The sequence below is a fragment of the Fundulus heteroclitus genome, chromosome 23 (assembly GCF_011125445.2).
Source record: "Fundulus heteroclitus isolate FHET01 chromosome 23, MU-UCD_Fhet_4.1, whole genome shotgun sequence".
In the NCBI taxonomy this organism is placed as follows: Eukaryota; Metazoa; Chordata; class Actinopteri; order Cyprinodontiformes; family Fundulidae; genus Fundulus; species Fundulus heteroclitus.
The window spans coordinates 20916204-20935985 of NC_046383.1; the positions used below are offsets into that span (position 1 = coordinate 20916204).

Below are 19782 nucleotides of genomic sequence, written 5' to 3' on the forward strand. Positions count from 1 at the left end.
GACTAAACATAAATTGAATACAAAGTTCACATGAATAGCTAATATGAATCATTGCTGTTTGATCTATAGTTAGATCAGATATCTACTATATGTAGTAGAGAGAAAAAAATGTTTTGGGTACTCTCTTGATAATTGATGTAAAGATTTGCTAACTTTGGCCTTATTGTTTTGATAATTAAAAAGATTTGAAATCAGTGGTGGAGCCAGAAAATATTAATTTAGGTGGCTTGACTGAGACGACAGCTCAGCGAGGAGAGGCTGAAAACTGAGCTAAGGTGTCTTTAAGGATGAAGCCGTTGTTTTTTGTCACTCTCTCATTACATAGTCCTTTAGATGACTTTAGACACCTGACTAACTTTGGATTCTTAGCAAAATTGATAAATACACAAAGACTTGTTTTTGAAAAGAGCATGAAGTATGTGGTCTTTTATGTTAGTATAATGTTATTTGGATAATTCATCCCTGTAAATACCAGGTCAGTTTGTGGATTATTTAATCACAAATAAAATGTCAAATTGAAAGGACAGCCTTCAGAACAAACTTTATCATGCTTTTGTCATATTGTGGAAAGGAAGTCTCTTGTCAACTTGTGTGTCAAAAGCCACAAAACCTTTATAGAGGCAATGATGGCCAATTACATCAGGAAGACCTGCACAATAAGCTTCTTAATCTACTCATGAACTAAATAAAAAATTATCTAAAAATATGAGAAATTATATATATCAACAACAAAGAAATTCACAAGACTTACAAATATTTTATTGTACATATCACATAATATCGAGCAATCCAAACCTCACAACCTTAAATTCTTAATACTCTTCTTAAGAGTGATGCACAACTTTTTGAGGCTTCTGTACCAAAGTTCACAGTGATGCACCGTAAGAATTCATAATCTAATTTTGTATCAAAAAAGATACTTAAACTACTGGAAAATGTAAGAAGTGCAGCAAAGCTTGATTGCACTCCTGTGAGAATCACATCAAAGTATCTAATTGGCTAACATAACTCTAATGCGTGTCAGATTTCACATGTGACGCAAATCCCCCATCTTTAAACAGGCTCTTTCTATAGCCTCTATTGGAAGTAAAATCTCATTGGGCATTTGGAAGTCCTGAATGTTTGCAGGCATTACAGTAAACAGCATTCTTGGTTTGTGGGTGTACATTCATGTATGATGTGTGCACCACATGGCCCTGAAATTTCTTCACGTGTCCCCCATGGCAGTCTCTGGAAAAACTGGAAGCGTTAGCTGGACCGGACCTTCATCTCCAGATTTTGAGGTGTCTAAAACAGGAAAAACATAATATTGTTATTTCAATCACACTACATATCTCTGTCATTTTTGAGGGCCTGTGTGTGTGGAAAAAAAAAAAAAAAAAAAAAAAAAAAAAAAACTTGGTGGTCCACAAAGGTTTTTCCACTTCACTGACGGAACAACTCCACTGCCGTGTCCTTGTTTGAAATTATTTATTTTAAAGTATGTTAAGTGAAATATGACATTTTACATAAAGCTGCTTATATATCTTGATTGCATTTATACAACTTTAAAAATATTCAAATGTTGGCATGTAATTTTAACAGATAAAAGTATCACAAGGAAAAGACAACTTATAGTTTGTGACGGCCATTCTGTAGCCTACCTTAAAATTCACTTTGGAGAGTTGAAGCTTGGGGATCTCCTCCATTTTCACTGTGGCTATCAAGTTGATCATCTGTTTAGAATCAGAAAAAAAACAGATGTTAACATTATTAGTAGGCCTTTTAGAAACATTCTTTCACAACTCTTTATCATTGATTTGCCAACGTCAGTGCTGATGCACGCAAATAAATCCCACAACCTTCCCGCATTTACTCAAGAAGATTAATCCAGGTGTTAGAAAGTCCTTGTTGTTTAGATGTTTCGCTTTGGAAACTGTTCATTTATATTGTGTTTTCGGTGCAATGTCATATGTCTGACGTTCATGAACGCACCATAGATGTTTGAAGCTCAATTGAACGCACCATACCTGCGTGTGAGATGGCTGAGAGTTTTTCCTACTGATGCAGCAGCATACAGCTCATTATTTCCCGTTTTTTCCCTAAAATTCATCCTTTACATGTGTTTTGCCTAGTGGACTTGCTGTGTGTACATGTCAGAAGCTACTAAGCTAATTTTCACCACGTTTAATGCGTGCTGTATTCATGCTCACAATATATGAGTCGTAGAACCACAGTAAATCTACAACAAAACCAGACATCTGCTTCCGTGTCTTTTAACGGGTACACATTCCATACACCTTGTCGCTCTAAACCAGCTTATTCCTGGAGAACACCTCATCTCCATTTTACTAGGTAATGGATAATTTCTCCCTTTGATCATAATCTTATTTATATTTGGGACTGAGAGGAAAGATTGTTTGAAAATATGAATATTGAATATAGAAAATAGAAACCTGTTAAGCTATACAATTTAAACATTTTGTAAAATTATATATAAGAAGAACTTACAATAATAAAACTGACTTAACAGCAGTGACACTGTAAGTGTTCGCATTTTTATTTTATGGAAAAATACGTAAATTAAAAATACTTGCAGCACAGTCAGCACTTGGACACGTTCATCTCTTACAAAATATAAAAGTGGGGAATGTCCCCATCAACTTCTGTTAGCTAATGAGGCAGGTTATGAGCTAACAAGCACACTCACAACACTTGCCCCTTCATTTTTGCACATATCACGTGACTGAATGTCTCATGGTTTATAATTTTTCCTTTTCCAGTAAATCGGCCATTTTTAATCTTAAACCAAAAAATTAACCTTTTCATACATAGTAAATAAACATCACTCTTTTTAATTTAACTGAGAGACTGACCTCCTCTGTGTCAGTAGAGACTGAGAGAGAAATTGCTCCGTACTCCGTGAAGACCTATATTCAGGCGACTCTTTTATGATGTGAACGGCAGCCAACAACCAAAGCTACTTCTTCTATTATAATTGTCAGTGGTTGACGTTCCCTTTAAGGGGGTTACTACTGCCACTATCTGTTGTGAAGGGGAACTGCTTGTTCCGGAATCTCCCTCTGCTGGTGAATTACGTCTCCATGGGAACAACAAATCAATTGGTTAGAGAGCCTAAGGATCGACCTATGGTGGTCACTCTTGGCCATCTCCTGACTATGCCTCTGATTTAGATCCAGCATATTACTGGCTTTCATTCAACGTCCTCAACAACGTTAAGGTGTTTATTTCTGGTGGTTTGCACTCTAGCAAGCCACTAAACTTGACAAAGACTCCTGCAGAGGTGTCCAAAAGTTTTCAGAAAAACTGAGCGAATGTCCGGTTTCCTCAGATTTAAGCTTACTTGCTATTGCGATGACCCGGATAACTGCGAATTTGTACAGATAGATATTTATTTCATTTTGTGATTTGAACTGAGTCTGATGTAAGACATTGCATTTAAAGCATTTAATACTATGTCTGTTAAAAAAGTTGTGTATACCTTCACACAAAAAAGTGAACCAGACAAGAAAAAAAGGTTGAGGAATTGTTTACTGTTTCGAATGTGATGTTGTTGTTCCAATTGCTCACACTGTAGATATATTATTGGCTGTTTGGCTACTGTTGTCTGTATTCGTCACTATGGCCTGTGCAGCATCCTTTCCTGGCCAGGCCTCCTTTGTGAAAGACGTCTTGAACTCAGTGGGTCTTTTTTTTCTGGTAAATAAATAATGATTAATAATGTTTAATAACCAAAAAAGACAATATTACCATTTCCACTCCTTTCTGTGGTATTTAATAATATCACAAATATTACCTATGTCTACTGGTGTAGACGGATTATAGTTTTTGACATATTTTATCTGTAAAAAACTTTAAACACATATCGTGATCTTTCTGTACTAAAAGGGCCAATCCAAGTTATCTAAGCTGTTTGTTTAACGCATGAAGTCTATGCGTTAAATCCGCGAACCATCTTTTACTAGTCTTATCTTACATCTGGGCTCACGCTCGTTGCCCGCGCGCTGCAGGTGAACAAACGTCGCTGCCACGTCACTCCCACTTAACTCCTGCAGAAAGGCGTCGCCATGTAAAACTCCCAGCGTCCCGTCGGCCAGTTGCGCACCTGGACGTGGTCATTCGCGGCGGTCATCTCTCAAACAAGTCGCACCCACCTCCTCACACAGAAGGTTACAAAGCTGGCAGTCTAAGTGACACCAATGCGCAGATGGTGACGCCTCAACTTTCACTTTGCGAATCGCCACGGGACTTAAAGCGCTCCACACGCCATGTTCTTCCTTAGTCTCCTCGGCCCGCCTCCTTCATACAGCATTCATTTTTACGAGAAAAGTAAAAACGTACAGTCATTTAACCACAATATGCAGCATTTGGGTATTAAATAACTGAAGTTTAATGACATATTTATTTTATTTTTGCAATTCTTTAGACGATTTTACTGTGCATGCACAACTTCAAGCATATTAACGAAAATCGTTCTCAGTTTTTCAATAAATACTGAATTCACATGCGGTTATGCAAAGGAACATTGTGTGAGTATAAAAAGCGACTGGAGATGTCGCTCTAGGCTTTCAGAAAATAATTTTGGACCACTCCACCCACTGCTGACACGGTTTTCAAGTTTGCATTCTATAAAGGACACGGTAGAACATCGTAATCATCTAAAGCTTTTTTACGCGGGTTTATGCGTTTGGTTGCTCTGTGTAATGCTGCGAGGAAAGGTTCGCTCTGGAGGAATTCACAAACACTGAAGCCTAATTTTAATCACGATGAGGAACAAAGGATTCGCAGGACTTGGCCTCATATTTTGCGTTGCTCTGTTTATTCAGACGCCGCCGCAGGTACGTGGAGATCTGAGCTATTCTATTCCAGAAGAGATGAAACGAGGATCTGTGGTCGGAAATGTGGCCAAGGATCTGGGTGTTGATCTGAGGACCATAGCGTCACGACAAGCCCGTGTTGATTTTGAAGGCACTCGGAAGCGCTACTGTGAAATTACGACGACCACCGGGGATTTAATCACGTCGGAGAGAATAGACAGAGAAAGCCTATGTGGCAAAAAACCTGCGTGTGTTTTAAAAGCGGATTTAGTGCTAGAAAACCCTTTAGAGCTTCATCGTGTAAGCCTTCATGTACAAGATGTGAACGACAATTCACCGCAGTTTAATGAAAAATTGATTGAAATGGAAATAGGGGAGTCGGCGGATAAGGGTTACAGTTTCTCGATCGGGGAGGCTCACGACGCAGATATTGGTCAAAATGCTGTGCAAAGATACATCCTTCAGAATAACGAACATTTTGTTCTTGCTGTGGACGGCAATAAGGTTGAATTGGTACTGGAGAAAAAGCTTGATCGAGAGCAACAAAATGAAATGAATTTGCTTCTCTCCGCTTTAGATGGCGGATCCCCCCAGAAATCAGGAACAATACTCATTCATGTTACAGTGCTGGATGCTAATGATAACGCCCCAGTGTTTACTCAGGCCGTTTATAAAGCCAGTCTGTCTGAAAACTCTCCACCAGGAACAATAGTGATGACTGTCAGTGCCACTGATGCTGATGAAGGAGTGAATGGAGACGTCACTTATCAATTTGGCCACATATCTGATGATGATGGGAATTTGTTTTCGATTGATTCGAAAACAGGAGAAATAAAAGTAATGGGAGCAATTGACTATGAAGAAAAAAATTATTTTGAAATGAGTGTTAAAGCTAAAGATGGATTAGGGCTAAACTCATATGCTAAATTTTTAATAGATCTCAATGATGTAAATGATAATGCGCCAGAAATTTTCCTGAAATCCCTTTCCCATCCGGTACCAGAGAACGTGCCACCTGGTACAGAGGTGGGCATCATTAATGTGCAGGACAGAGACTCTGAAAAAAATGGACAGGTGCGCTGCTCCATCCAGCAAAACGTCCCATTTAAGTTGGTTCCCTCTATTAAAAACTATTATTTTCTGGTGACCACAGGACAGCTGGACCGTGAACTAGTGTCTGATTACAATATTACAATCAGTGCCACTGACGAGGGCTCTCCACCTCTGTCCTCCTCTAAAACTGTTCAGTTATCTGTAGCTGACATCAACGACAACCCACCTGTGTTTGAGGAACAGTCCTACAGCGCACATGTGAGTGAAAATAACAAACCTGGCTCCACTTTGTGCTCCGTTTCTGCTCGAGACCCCGACTGGAGACAAAACGGTACAGTGATTTATTCTCTGTTACCTGGTGAGGTGAACGGTGCCTCGGTGTCCTCCTATCTATCTGTTAACGGAGACACGGGGGTGATCCACGCTGTGAGGTCCTTTGATTATGAACAGTTCAGGAGTTTTAAAGTCCACGTCATGGCCAGAGACAACGGTTCTCCTCCACTCAGCAGCAACGTGACCGTCAGTGTGTTCATATCGGATGTGAATGACAACTCTCCTCAGATACTGTACCCCGCCCCGGAGGGCAGCTCCTTCATGACCGAGCTGGTCCCCAAAGCTGCACACGGAGGCTCTCTGGTGTCCAAAGTGATTGCGGTGGACGCAGACTCTGGACAGAACGCCTGGCTGTCCTATCATATAGTCAAAGCCACAGATCCTGGACTTTTCACTATTGGTCTTCACAGCGGAGAGATCAGGACACAGCGGGACATTTCAGAATCTGACAGCATGAAGCAGAACCTGATTGTTGCAGTGAAAGATAACGGACAGCCCTCTCTGTCTGCCACCTGTGCCATGTATTTACTTATTTCTGATAACTTGGCTGAGGTGCCAGAACTGAAAGATATTTCTTATGATGAGAAGAACTCCAAGCTGACCTCCTATCTGATCATTGCGCTGGTTTCTGTGTCCACCTTCTTTCTGACATTCATCATCATCATCCTGGGTGTGAGGTTTTGTCGCAGGAGAAAGCCCAGACTGTTGTTTGATGGAGCAGTAGCCATCCCCGGAGCTTATCTCCCTCCTAATTACGCAGATGTTGACGGCACAGGAACTTTACGCAGCGCTTACAATTATGACGCCTACCTGACAACCGGATCTAGAACCAGTGACTTTAAGTTTGTATCATCTTACAACGACAACACGCTGCCTGCTGACCAGACTCTGAAGAAAAGTCCAACAGAGTTTGCTGATGTGTTTGGAGACAGTGACGCTTCTCCTGAGGTAGGAGCAGTTTTATCTTCACAGATAAGTATATTTGAACATTGAAGAATCATGAATTTTGCTTCTCTAATGCTTTTAATAATTTTTAAGAATTAAAAACGCAGGTTCAAAGCCTTTTGGACGTCATTAGAATTATAACCAGGTTTTATAATTTAGAAGTATTAATTGTCCACAGGGTGGATACAAAGTAACACAGAACAATCAATCATATATGTTCCAAATTTCTCCAATCAAAAACCATAATTTTCCTTCCATTTAGCGTTTGTGGTTTGTCTTTTCATGCATCGCTTTGAATGTTTGAGAAGAATTATATTTTGGGAGATATTTTTGCTTTTGTTTTTGCTGAACAAAATCTAGCCCACACAGATTTGGGTGTCAAGTCTTTTTTTGCAATTTCGTGTTTTAACTGAGTTTAAAGTTTATATTTTAGGTTTTTGTTTGCATTACTATCATGTATGTTTGTTGTTTCTCTTTTGTGTGTGAAGCTAAACATATTTCCGGAGGCATAAATCGTTGCAATCTTGTAAATACAGGCCCGTTTTTCAAATTAAAATGTTCCTTCATTCAGATATTTAGAATGAATTTATAAGTAACATTAAGTACATTTTTACCCATCATCTTTAAATCTCCAAAATAGTTATTTTTTTTCATTCCTCTCTAATAACTCAGCATCTAGTGTTTTCAGTTCATGACAAACTTTTGTTTCTCCTTTTGTCTCTGACAGTTTCCAAAGTTTTGCTGTGGGTTTTGTCTCTGTCCTTGGTTCTGAATGATTGTATAAATCGCATTAAGTCAAGACCTGCCAGAGTTTTCTGCTAATGTTGCTGAATTTGCTGATAAATTTGGTAACAATGTTAGATATCTTGGAAATATTTTTGGTTCTTATACTATTATCCATAGTTTAATTGTAATACTCCAGACACACATATCATATTTCCTATCTTTTTGCATCTCAAACATATTCTGAACTAAACATAAATGGAATAGAAATTTCACATGAATAGCTACTATGAATCATTGACGTTTGATCTATAGTTGGATCAGAAATCCATTGCATGCAGATTTCTCCAATACCCCTGCCTTACAAATGTAAGCATACATTTTGTTATCCAATGCGGGAATATTTTTCTCCCTAGATGGTCCTTACCTCTACTTTTTCTTATGCAGTACAGAAAAACCTTGTTTTGGGTACTCTCTTGATAATTGATGTAAAGATTTGCTAACTCTGGCCTTGTTGTTTGAACGATTAAAAAGATTGGATATCAGTGGTGGAGCCAGAAAATATTAATTTGGGTGGCTTGACTAAGACCACAGCTCAGCGAGGAGAGGCTGAAAACTGAGCTAAGGTGTATTTAAGGATGAAGCCATGATTCTTTGTCACTCTCTCATTACATAGTCTTTTAGATGACTTTAGACACCTGACTAACTTTGTATTATCAGCAAAATTGATAACAAATACACAAAAGCTTGTTTTGAGAAGAGCATGAAATCTGTGGTCTTTCATGTTAGTATAATGTTATTTGGATAATTCATCCCTGTAAATACCTGGTCAGTTTGTGGATTATTTAATCACAAATAAAATGTCAAATTGAAAAGACAACCTTCAGAACAAACTTTATCATGCTTTTGTCATATTGTGGAAAGGAAGTCTCTTGTCAACTTGTGTGTCAAAAGCCGCAAAACCTTTATAGAGGCAATAATGTGCAATTACATCAGGAAGAGCTGCACAATAATCTTCGTAATCTACTCATGCACTAAATAAAAAAGACCTAAAGCAGTTGAGAAATTATATATATCAACAACAAAGAAATTCACAAGACTTACAAATATTTTATTTTACATATCACGGAATACCGAGCAATCCAAACCTCGCAACCTTAAATCCATAATATACTTCCTAAGAGTGATGCACAACTTTTTGAGGCTTCTGTACCAAAGTTCACAATGATGCACAGTAAGAATTCATAATCTAAATTTGTATCAAAATATACTTAAACTACTGAAAAATGTAAAAAGTCAGCAAAGCTTGATTGCAATCCTGTGAGAATCATATCAAAGTACTCCATTTGGCTAACATAACATTAATGTGTGTCAGATCTCACATGTGATGCAAATCCTCCATCATTAGACATAGGCTCTTTCCAATTTCTATAGCCTCTATTGGAAGTAAAATCTCATTGTGCATTTGGAAGTCCTGAATGTTGGCAGGCATTACAGTAATTAGCATTCTTGGTTTGTGAGTGTACATTCATGTATGATGTGTGCACCACAAGGCCCTGAAATTTCTTCACGTGTCCCCCATGGCAGTCTCTGGAAAAACTGGAAGCGTTAGCTGGACCGGACCTTCATCTCCAGATTTTGAGATGTCTAAAATAGAAAAAAAGATCATTGTTTTTTCAATCAAACTACATATCTCTGTCATTTTGGAAGGTGTGTGTACAAAAAACATGGCGGTCCACAAAGGTTTTTCTACTTCACCGACGGAACAACTCCACTGCTGTATCCTTGTTTGAAATTATTTATTTTAAAGTATGTTAAGTTAGGGTGACCAAACGTCCGTATTTCCCGGGACATGTCCATATTTCACGTCCTGTCCCGGGCGTCCCGTTTTTTTTTTTTTTAGAAAGTGAGGAAATGTCCTGTTTTTTAAATTACCTTCATTAAACCATTATGTTGAAAGACACTAGGGCACTGCGCACGGCGCTGCTTGTGAGTAATCCCTGAGCCGCGTCAATGCGGGCAGCCCTGTTCTTAATCAGAAGATAGATAGCGTGGCTGTCAGTACGGCAACAACATGCCAAAGCACAAATGTATGTTTATCAACGATTAACAAAAGGAGTTTCCCCGCTTTCAGACCGGGTCGAGACAAATGGGAGGCCTTGTGCACAGTGTGCAAAGCAGGCACATATGTCTCGGTGTCCAATGGAGGTGCAAGGGATCTAAAAAGCCACCTGGACACCGAGAAACACAAAATAGCTGTCCGAGGTGAGAGTAGTGCTAGCTCGATCACACAGTACTTTGTTAAACCAGGGAACGAGGATGCAGTGAATGCAGCGGAGGCTGCATGTTCATTCCACACATTGAAACATCACAACAGTTATCGATCTATGGACTGCACAAGTTCATTGTTGAAAAAGACCCTCCCGGATTCAGACACGGCCAAAAAGTTTAGTTTTGCCCGAACTAAGACCGAGGCTATTGTTGATAGTGTTCTGGCACCTCATTCTGTTGAAGTGGCGCATGAAGCGCTCAAAGAGATCCCATTTTGTGGTGCAAGTACTGATGGGAGTTGATTCAAGTTGGCAAATAACAATTTGGCTTCCAAATGCGTCGCATTTACCGGGGACAATTGCAACACTAATTTTGGTGGAACCTGGCTTGATGAAGGGGGGAATAATGTATTTGGAAATTTGAAGAGAATGCTACAAAAACAAAACATTGACTGGCGTGGGTTGCCCAGCACACATACTCAACAACTGTGTCCATCACGGGGCAGACAGACTTGATGTGGACATTGAGAATATAATTTTTTAAAATCTACCAGTACTTCCACACTTACACTGTTCGTACAAAGTCCCTCAAAGAGTACTGCAATTTTGTTGATATTGAATACAAGAGGATGCTGTCACACAGCAAGACAAGGTGGCTCTCTCTGTTCCCAGGCATAGAGAGGATGCTACAAATGTTCCTTGCTTTAAAAGCATTCTTTTTGTCTCAGGAAAAGCCACCCATGATGATCAGGGCATTTTTTGAAAACCCATTTAGTGAGAAATACTTGTGGCACGTGCACTCACTCATGTCCGTCTTCCACAATCACATTCAAGAAATGGAAAGGGAGAACAACTCCATCATGGAGGTTAAGAAAATATTGAGCAGCATCCACAGCATTCTTATTGAACGGAATAACAACAATTTCATTTCCCTTTAAAGTTAAGGGACTGCTGGCCGAAAATCGCAGAGAAGGACTTCAAGAGGGCTGTGACAAGTTCATTGCTAATGTGCTCGGCATGTACAGTTCATGTTTGGAGTATCTGGAGCAGTGGATGCCACCTATGGAAGAGTTCTCACCATTCATGTGGATGGACATGAGTGAGCCACCAAAGTGGAATGATGTGGATGCCTGCATCAAGTACCTTGGAGAGAAGGGGGTGTCAATTGATGATGTTAAATGCTTTGACCAAGTTGCCAATCTAAAGAAATTCATAGAAAGCTGCAGTGATGATGAGTTGATGGGCCTGCAGGTGCACCAGAAGTGGACCAAATACTTTGAGAAGGCCAAAAGTATTGCATGCTACTCAGAACTGCTGAAGATTGCACAGTTTGTCTTGTCTTTGCACTTCCTCCTCACAACGCAAATGTAGAGAGAGTTTTTTCACTTATGCAGAGCCAGTGGACAAAGGGGAGGGACCAGCTCTCAGTTGAATCATTGAAAGGGATCCTATTTGTGCAATACAATTTACAAAAAAATGTCTTGCAAGGACTTTCATACGTATGTGTTGAGCCACAAGAAACTGCTGAGAAAGATCAGCTCTACAGCAAAATATAAATGGGCAAACAAGGACAAGGAAGACAAACTGGATGAAGAGGAGGAAAAACCAGATGAAGAGGAAGATGAGGATTAAGCATGAAAGTAAAGATAGTCTATTGATATGTTTGTTCGTTTTTGGTACATTTTGAGTTATTTTTGCTACACAAGAGGTATTTTTTGTTAATTAGCTCATTTGTTATTTTTTTTCCCAATAGCCTACAGAACAGACATTATTTCGTTCATTACTGAGGCTGAGTATCATGTGTTATTGGGAGTTGAGTTATTGTTAACTTTTATTGTTAGGTGAGGGATGTTTAGATGAGACATTATTTCTTTTATTGTGCTATTCATTCATTACATGAATTGTTAAGCATTTTTTAATAAATACATTTTGAATAAAATTATCATTTGTTATTGGAGTTATTGCTGTTGACTTTTACTGAAAAGCATTTTTAATAAACCAACTGTAAATATCATGTTATTGTAGGATTACGTAGGCCTATGTTAAGTGAGTGCATGCCACAGACATCTCTATGCATGGGAACAGAGATCCCCCCAGGCGCCCCCCCCCGAAGGTGTCCTGGTTTTCCCAAAAGAAAATATGGTCACCCTAGTTAAGTGAAATATGACATTTTACATAAATATGCTTATATATCTTGATTGCATATATACAACTTTAAAAAATATTCAAATGTTGGCATGTAATTTTAACAGATAAAAGTATCACAAGGTAAAGACAACTTATAGTTTGTGACGGCCATTCTGTAGCCTACCTTAAAATTCACTTTTCAGAGTTGAAGCTTGGGGATCTCCTCCATTATCACTGTGGCCATCAAGTTGATCATCTGTTTAGAATCAGAAAAAAAACAACAACAGATGTTAACATTATTAGTAGGTTTTTTTTAGAAACATTCTTTCACAACTCTTTCTTATTGAGTTGCCAACGTCAGTGCTGATGCACGCAAATAAATCCCACAACCTTCCCGCATTTACTGAAGAAGATTAATCCAGGTAATGGATCATTTTCACTTTTGATCATAATCGTATTTATATTTGGGACAGAGAGGGAAGATTGTTTGAAAATATGAATATTGAATATAGAAAATAGAGACCTGTCATGTTATACAATTTAAACATTTTATAAAATGATATATGAGAAGAACTGACTTAACAGCAGTGACACTGTTAGTGTTCGCATATTTATTTTATTTCATGGAAAACAAGGTAAATGCAAAAATACTTGCAGCACAGTCTGCACTTGGACACGTTAATCTCTTACAAAATATAAAAGTGGGGAATGTCCCCATCAACTTCTGTTAGCTGAGGAGGCAGGTTATGAGCTAACAAGCACACTCACAACACTTGCCCCTTCATTATTGCACATATCACGTGACTGAACATCTCATTGTTTATATGTTTTCCTTTTCCAGTAAATCCGCCATTTTATTTTTATCTTGAACCAAGAAAGTATCCTTTTCAGACATAGTAAATAAACATCACTGACCTCCTCTGTATCAGTAGAAACTGAGAGAGAAATTGCTCCGTACTCCGTGAAGACCCTCTATGATCAGCGACTCTTTCATGTTGTGAACGGCAGCCAACAACCAAAACTACTTCTTCTATTATAATTGTCAGTGGTTGACGTTCTCTTTAAAGGGATTACTACTGCCACCAGCTGTTGTGAAGGGGAACTGTTTGTTCCAGAAACTCCCTCTGCTGGTGAATTACTTCTCCATGGGAACAACAAATCAATTGGTTGGAGAGCCTAAGGATCGACCCATGGTGGTCACCCTTGGTCATCTCCTGACTATGCCTCTGATGTAGATCCATTATATTATTAGCTTTCATTCAACATCTTCAACAAGGTTAAGATGTTTATTTCTGGTGGTTTGCTCTCTAGCAAGCCACTAAACTTGACAAAGTTTCCTCAGATTTAAGCTTACTTGCTATTGCGATGACCCGGATAACTGAGAATTTGTACAGATAGTACAAATTTTATTCATATTTATTTATTGAACTGTGTCTGATGTAAGACATTGCATTTAAAGCATTAAATACTATTTCTTTTTTTAAAAAAGTTGTGTATACCTTCACACACAAAAAAAGTGAACTGGAGAAGAAAAAAAATGTTGAGAAAGTTTTTGGCCGGGAGAAATGAGAAGGTGTTCAAAATGCACTGGCTGCAAAATAAAGGTGGCAGGCATTTAGTGAATACATCAGGTTTAATTTTATAGTATTATTATTTTTTCTTTTATTATTTTTTTCATTTGCGTGTGTATGGGAGGGGGGGTCATTTCTAGCGTGCTGTGGTTCTGAATTACATCTTTTCACATAGTAGATGGAAAATGCCTCAGAAATCACCTTAACTGCCATGCAAGATTAAAGTTTTTCCATTCAGTATTTTTAGTGTTGTGTTGAATTTTAGGCTGGTTTCTTATTCTTATCATTGCAATATTTAATATCAACTCACGGGGTCGCTATTGGCTTGCAGGTTTATAGGCTCAGTTCTCCACCCATTGGAACATCGCATATATGATGTAAAACCAGAGCGCCCATTGTTGCAGGAGCTGCGTTGGCCTACCTGTTCTCAGAGCACCCTTGTTTTTCGATTAAAGGAGATTTTGTGCCGTGATCTAAGCTTGATTGAAACCATGGGCTTCAGTGGACAATTTCTGCGGAGTTTTGTCTGCAGCTTTGCTTTTTACATAGGAGTCTCCGCTGCAGACCTGAGCTATTCCGTTCCGGAGGAGATGAGGCCGGGATCTATTGTTGGAAATGTTGCTAAAGATCTCGGATTAGAAGTGGAAAAAATGTCCACTCGGAAAGCTCGGATTGACACCGAGAATACCCACGAGCGTTACTGCGATCTTGATCTGAAGACGGGGAATTTTATCATAAGGGAGAGGATTGACAGAGAGGAGCTGTGCAGCGAGAAAGCTTCGTGCTTGCTGAAATATGAATTAGTCCTAGAGAGCCCTCTGGAGCTGCACCGGATTTCTCTGCTCGTTCAAGATGTGAACGACAATTTCCCAATTTTTCCTAAGGATACAGTTAAACTAGAAATACGTGAATCAGCTGTTAAAGGAGCGCGATATCGTGTCAACGAAGCACACGACGCGGATCTCGGACAGAATACGGTCAAACAATACGCTTTACAAAGAAATGACCACTTTGTTTTATCAGTTAGAGAAGATGCTGATGGATCGAAGAACATCGAGCTGGTTTTAGACAAAGAGTTAGATCGCGAAAAGGAGCGTGAAATGAATTTCGCCCTTATTGCTGTTGATGGTGGAAATCCACAGAGATCAGGGACAGCAAACATACATGTAACTGTTCTGGATGCTAATGATAATGCACCTGTGTTTGATCAGGCCGTCTACAAAGCAAGCCTATCAGAAAATGCACCCGCGGATACTGTTGCAGTGGTTGTTAGAGCTACAGATGCAGACGAGGGAGTAAATGGGGAAGTAACTTATGAATTTAGCCGCATCCCAGAGAGAGCTAAAAAGATTTTTTATTTGAACAACACGACAGGAGAAATAAAAGTAATTGGTAGTCTTGATTTTGAAAGCAATTCTAAGTATGAAATGCGCATTGATGCCAAAGATGGTTATGGGCTTTCATCTGATTCTAAAGTAATTATTGACATTACTGATGTGAATGACAACAGTCCTGTAATTTATGTGAAATCTCTGACTAACCCAGTGACGGAAAGTGTGCCCCCTGGTACAGAGGTGGGCATCATTAATGTGCAGGACAGAGATTCTGGCATTAATGGACAGGTCCACTGCTTGGTTCAGCAGAACGTCCCATTTAAGTTGGTTCCTTCTATTAAAAACTATTATTCTCTGGTGACCACAGGACAGCTGGACCGTGAACTAGTGTCTGATTACAATATTACAATCACTGCCACTGACGAGGGCTCTCCACCTCTGTCCTCCTCTAAAACTGTTCAGTTATCTGTAGCTGACATCAACGACAACCCACCTGTGTTTGAGGAACAGTCCTACAGCGCACATGTGAGTGAAAATAACAAACCTGGCTCCACTTTGTGCTCCGTTTCTGCTCGAGACCCCGACTGGAGACAAAACGGTACAGTGATTTATACTCTGTTACCTGGTGAGGTGAACGGTGCCTCGGTGTCCTCCTATCTATCTGTTAACGGAGACACGGGGGTGATCCACGCTGTCAGGTCGTTTGATTATGAACAGTTCAGGAGTTTTAAAGTCCACGTCATGGCCAGAGACAACGGTTCTCCTCCACTCAGCAGCAACGTGACGGTCAGTGTGTTCATATCGGATGTGAATGACAACTCTCCTCAGATACTGTACCCCGCCCCGGAGGGCAGCTCCTTCATGACCGAGCTGGTCCCCAAAGCTGCACACGGAGGCTCTCTGGTGTCCAAAGTGATCGCGGTGGACGCAGACTCTGGACAGAACGCCTGGCTGTCCTATCATATAGTCAAAGCCACAGATCCTGGACTTTTCACTATTGGTCTGCACAGCGGAGAGATCAGGACACAGCGGGACATTTCAGAAGCTGACAGCATGAAACAGAACCTGATTGTTGCAGTGAAAGATAACGGACAGCCCTCTCTGTCTGCCACCTGTGCCATGTATTTACTTATTTCTGATAACTTGGCTGAGGTGCCAGAACTGAAAGATATTTCTTATGATGAGAAGAACTCCAAGCTGACCTCCTATCTGATCATTGCGCTGGTTTCTGTGTCCACCTTCTTTCTGACCTTCATCATCATCATCCTGGGTGTGAGGTTTTGTCGCAGGAGAAAGCCCAGACTGTTGTTTGATGGAGCAGTAGCCATCCCCGGAGCTTATCTCCCTCCTAATTACGCAGATGTTGACGGTACAGGAACTTTACGCAGCGCTTACAATTATGACGCCTACCTGACAACGGGATCTAGAACCAGTGACTTTAAGTTTGTATCATCTTACAACGACAACACGCTGCCTGCTGACCAGACTCTGAAGAAAAGTCCAACAGAGTTTGTGGATATGTTTGGAGACAGTGATGCTTCTCCTGAGGTAGGAACTGTTTTTATGTTTTCAGATAAAGCAATTTAAGCATTTAATATTGTATTCTATTTATTAGTATTTATAATTATGATGCAATTTTACTCAAAGCCTTTTGAATTTTATTACAATCACAACCAGTTTTTAAAGTTTTGATTTATTAAATGTGCATATGTATGCATCTCAATAATCCAGGTGGGGGAAAATAGAGAAATTGTATAGGTCCTATGGACGGGTTCTTCTTTGTTAAAACATTGTGTGTTTTCCCAAAGAGACTTTGTTTCAACCAAGAACAACCCATTTAGATAACCAATCCAATTTTTTAAAATAAATGAACGAATACTTTTCACAAAGTAACAAAAAAACAATCCTACCGACCATGTTAAAATTTCTTCCAATCAAACACCACAAATTGTTTCTTCAGTTTGGAGCATCTGGTTTGTTTTTGCATGCTTCTCTGAATATTTGATAACAGTTATAGTTTTGTGGGGTATTTTCACTGATGCTTTTGCTGAACAAATCCTAGCTTAAGCATAGTTTGATGTTAAGTTGTTTAGTTATTTTGCTGTTTTAACTGTGAAGTTTTTAAGATCACCATCATATCTATCTATATATATCTCTATCTATCTATCTATCTATCTATATATATATATATATATATATATATATATATTTATTGCTCCTGTCATTTTAGTGCAGAACAAAATATAGTGTGACATATCACGGAAGCTGAAAGCTTTTTAAATTAAACTGTTCATGCATTCAGATATTTAGAATTAATTTGCTTTAAATATTATGTCACCTTATCTAAGATCAGCTTCACTGCCTTTACAAACCTTTAAGCTTTTTACAGAATTTAGAGTTTCATTTTCTGTCAAACTTTTTTCCCCCTTTTGTCTCTGACAGACCCCACACAAATTTTTGGTGTGGGGTCTTTCTCTCTGTCCTTGGTGCTGAAAGGATTGTATGAAATGTATTAAGTCAAGGCCTGCCGACGTTGTCAGCTAATGTTGCTGAATTTGCTGATGAATTTGGAAACGATGTTACATAACATGAATCATTGGCATTTGATGTACAGTTCTATCAGAAATCTAGTTTATGGATATATTCCTAATTTCCTTAGAAGTAGCAACTTAATATATATTTTTTTGTTACCCAATGTCTTACATTTTACTTCCTATAGGGTTTTTATCTCTACCTCCTCTTTTGCAGTACAGAAAAAACATGTTATTTTTTTTCTTTTTATCAATTAATATAGAAAATCTGTTCAGCATGCCCTTGTTTTTGACAGTTTACCAAAACAAAAGCATTTGAATGAGTAGTGGAGCTAGAAAAGTTTCATATTGTTGACCAGACTGAGACCACTGCTCATTGATGGGTGGCTGGAATCTAATGTTAGGTTTCTTTTTGTGGTTTCATGGTTTCTTGTCCTTCTCTCAGTACATAGAAAACTCATACATCACTCTCAGAGACATATGACTAGCGTTGCCTTCTTCCAAGATTTTATGATAAAAATATAGAAAAACAGTTCTGCAAAGAGTATGACGTTTCTGTTTATCATCTTTCATGTTAGTGGATAATCCATCACTGTATTTCCATGGTCAGTATATAGATATTACATTAACGAGTAAAATGTCAAATAAAAAACAGCTTTCAGAACCATCTTTGGCATGCTTTTGTCATTCATATTTTGAGAGAATGGCTCATGTCACCTTGAGGGACAAAAGCTGCATAACCTTTATAGAGGCAATGATGGCCAATTAAATCAGTAAAACCTCCACAATAAGCTTTTTCATATATTCAACGACTAAACAAAAATATCAGAAACATTGGGAACCTGGTCTTTTTTGTAATGATGCACAGAAAAAAAATAAAATAAAGAAATTCACAGAATTTGTAATTTTATAAATGGCATCAATCGCAGATTGTAACCCTCACAACCTTAAATTCATAACACTCTCCCCAAAATCGATGCACAACACTTTGAGGCTACCATACAATAGTTTATAGTGGTGCTGAGTCAGTTTATATTAAAACAAGTACTTAAACACTTAAAATTGTACAAAGGGTAGTAAAGCTTGATGACAATCATGTCAGCATCACATCAAATGTGGCTAAAATGGCACTAATGTGTGCCTCAAACTTGGCATGTGAAGAAATTCCCCTATCTATAAACATAGACTTTTCCTAATTTCTATAGCCTCTATCAGAAGTGAAAATTAATTCAGCATTTGGAAGTCCAAAACTGTCTGAAGACATTAGGGTAAACAGCATCCTTGCTTTGTTAGTATTCAAACCATCTATGAGGTGTACACCATGAAGTCCTAACATTTATTTGCCTGTTCCTCGTGGCAGTCTCTGGAAAAACTGTAAACTGGAGGTGGACAAGACTTCAGCTACAGATGGAGGTGTTTAAAAGAGAAAAAAACAAATATTAGTTTTTCAATCACGTCATACATCTTTTTGTCATTTTTGAGGACATAAGTGTAAAAACATACCTGGTAGTCCACAAAGGTTTTGGCACTTCACTGACAGCCAAACTCCACCATTGTGTCCTTGTTTGCAATTGTTTTATCTGTTAATTGGGATATGGCATTTTAATTAAGTATATATTTGTTGTTTGCATCTAAATAACTTTAAAAACATCTCTCCATAAAATAGAATTTAATATTAATAGACAGATGGAACAGAACAGGACAAAAAAGCAGCCTCTAGCTTGTGACCGGCATACTGCTACCTACCTTGAAACGCACTTTGCAGAATATAAGCTTGGGGATCTCCTCCATCATCACTGTTGCTATCAAGTTGATCATCTGTTAAGAATCAGAATTGTCATTATTGCCATGATTGTACACAATCAAGAAATCTAACTTTGCTTACAGCGTACACAGACATTTGGTATACAAATGTAAACAGCATGTTATTGTTTTTTTTATAATAATAAAAAAAATGTTTTTTATTGTTTTTTTACTGTTCTCTGCAGAGAACAATAAAAAAATTTGTTCTCTGCATTTAACTCATCCCCTTGGGGAGCAGTGGGCTGCCACTCTGTGGCTTCCGGGGAGCAACTTGG

General features: G+C 38.7%; 2 protein-coding genes and 2 long non-coding RNA genes across 6 annotated transcripts in view; 2 read left to right on the top strand and 2 right to left on the bottom strand.

Annotated features, from left to right (window-relative positions):
- The window catches only part of LOC118557362 (protocadherin beta-15-like), a 35739-nt gene that overhangs the window by 13453 nt on the left and 2504 nt on the right, over positions 1–19782 (top strand). Inside the window, exon 2 of one of the 3 annotated variants that reach the window (XM_036127274.1) lies at positions 11082–12008. The exons of 1 other annotated variant lie outside the window; for it this stretch is intronic. In XM_036127274.1, the coding sequence (XP_035983167.1) occupies positions 11082–11240 (159 nt within the window). In that variant the 3' untranslated portion in view covers positions 11241–12008. Of the gene's footprint in view, positions 1–11081; positions 12009–14185; positions 16722–19782 lie in introns of those variants that run through there. One more of the 3 variants, XM_036127275.1, reaches the window with a different exon arrangement.
- On the bottom strand, positions 302–3037 carry LOC118557370. Its single transcript, XR_004927841.1, has 3 exons — positions 2856–3037; positions 1644–1715; positions 302–1287 (listed from the first exon to the last, which is right to left on the bottom strand). It is a non-coding gene; the product is annotated as an uncharacterized LOC118557370 (long non-coding RNA).
- On the top strand, positions 4508–7196 carry LOC105924713 (protocadherin gamma-A12-like). Its single transcript, XM_012860499.2, has one exon. It carries the CDS (start codon positions 4767–4769, stop codon positions 7194–7196), a length of 2430 nt encoding a protein of 809 aa, XP_012715953.2. The 5' UTR covers positions 4508–4766.
- On the bottom strand, positions 8831–13309 carry LOC118557369. The gene is made up of 3 exons (XR_004927831.1): positions 13184–13309; positions 12453–12524; positions 8831–9518 (listed from the first exon to the last, which is right to left on the bottom strand). It is a non-coding gene; the product is annotated as an uncharacterized LOC118557369 (long non-coding RNA).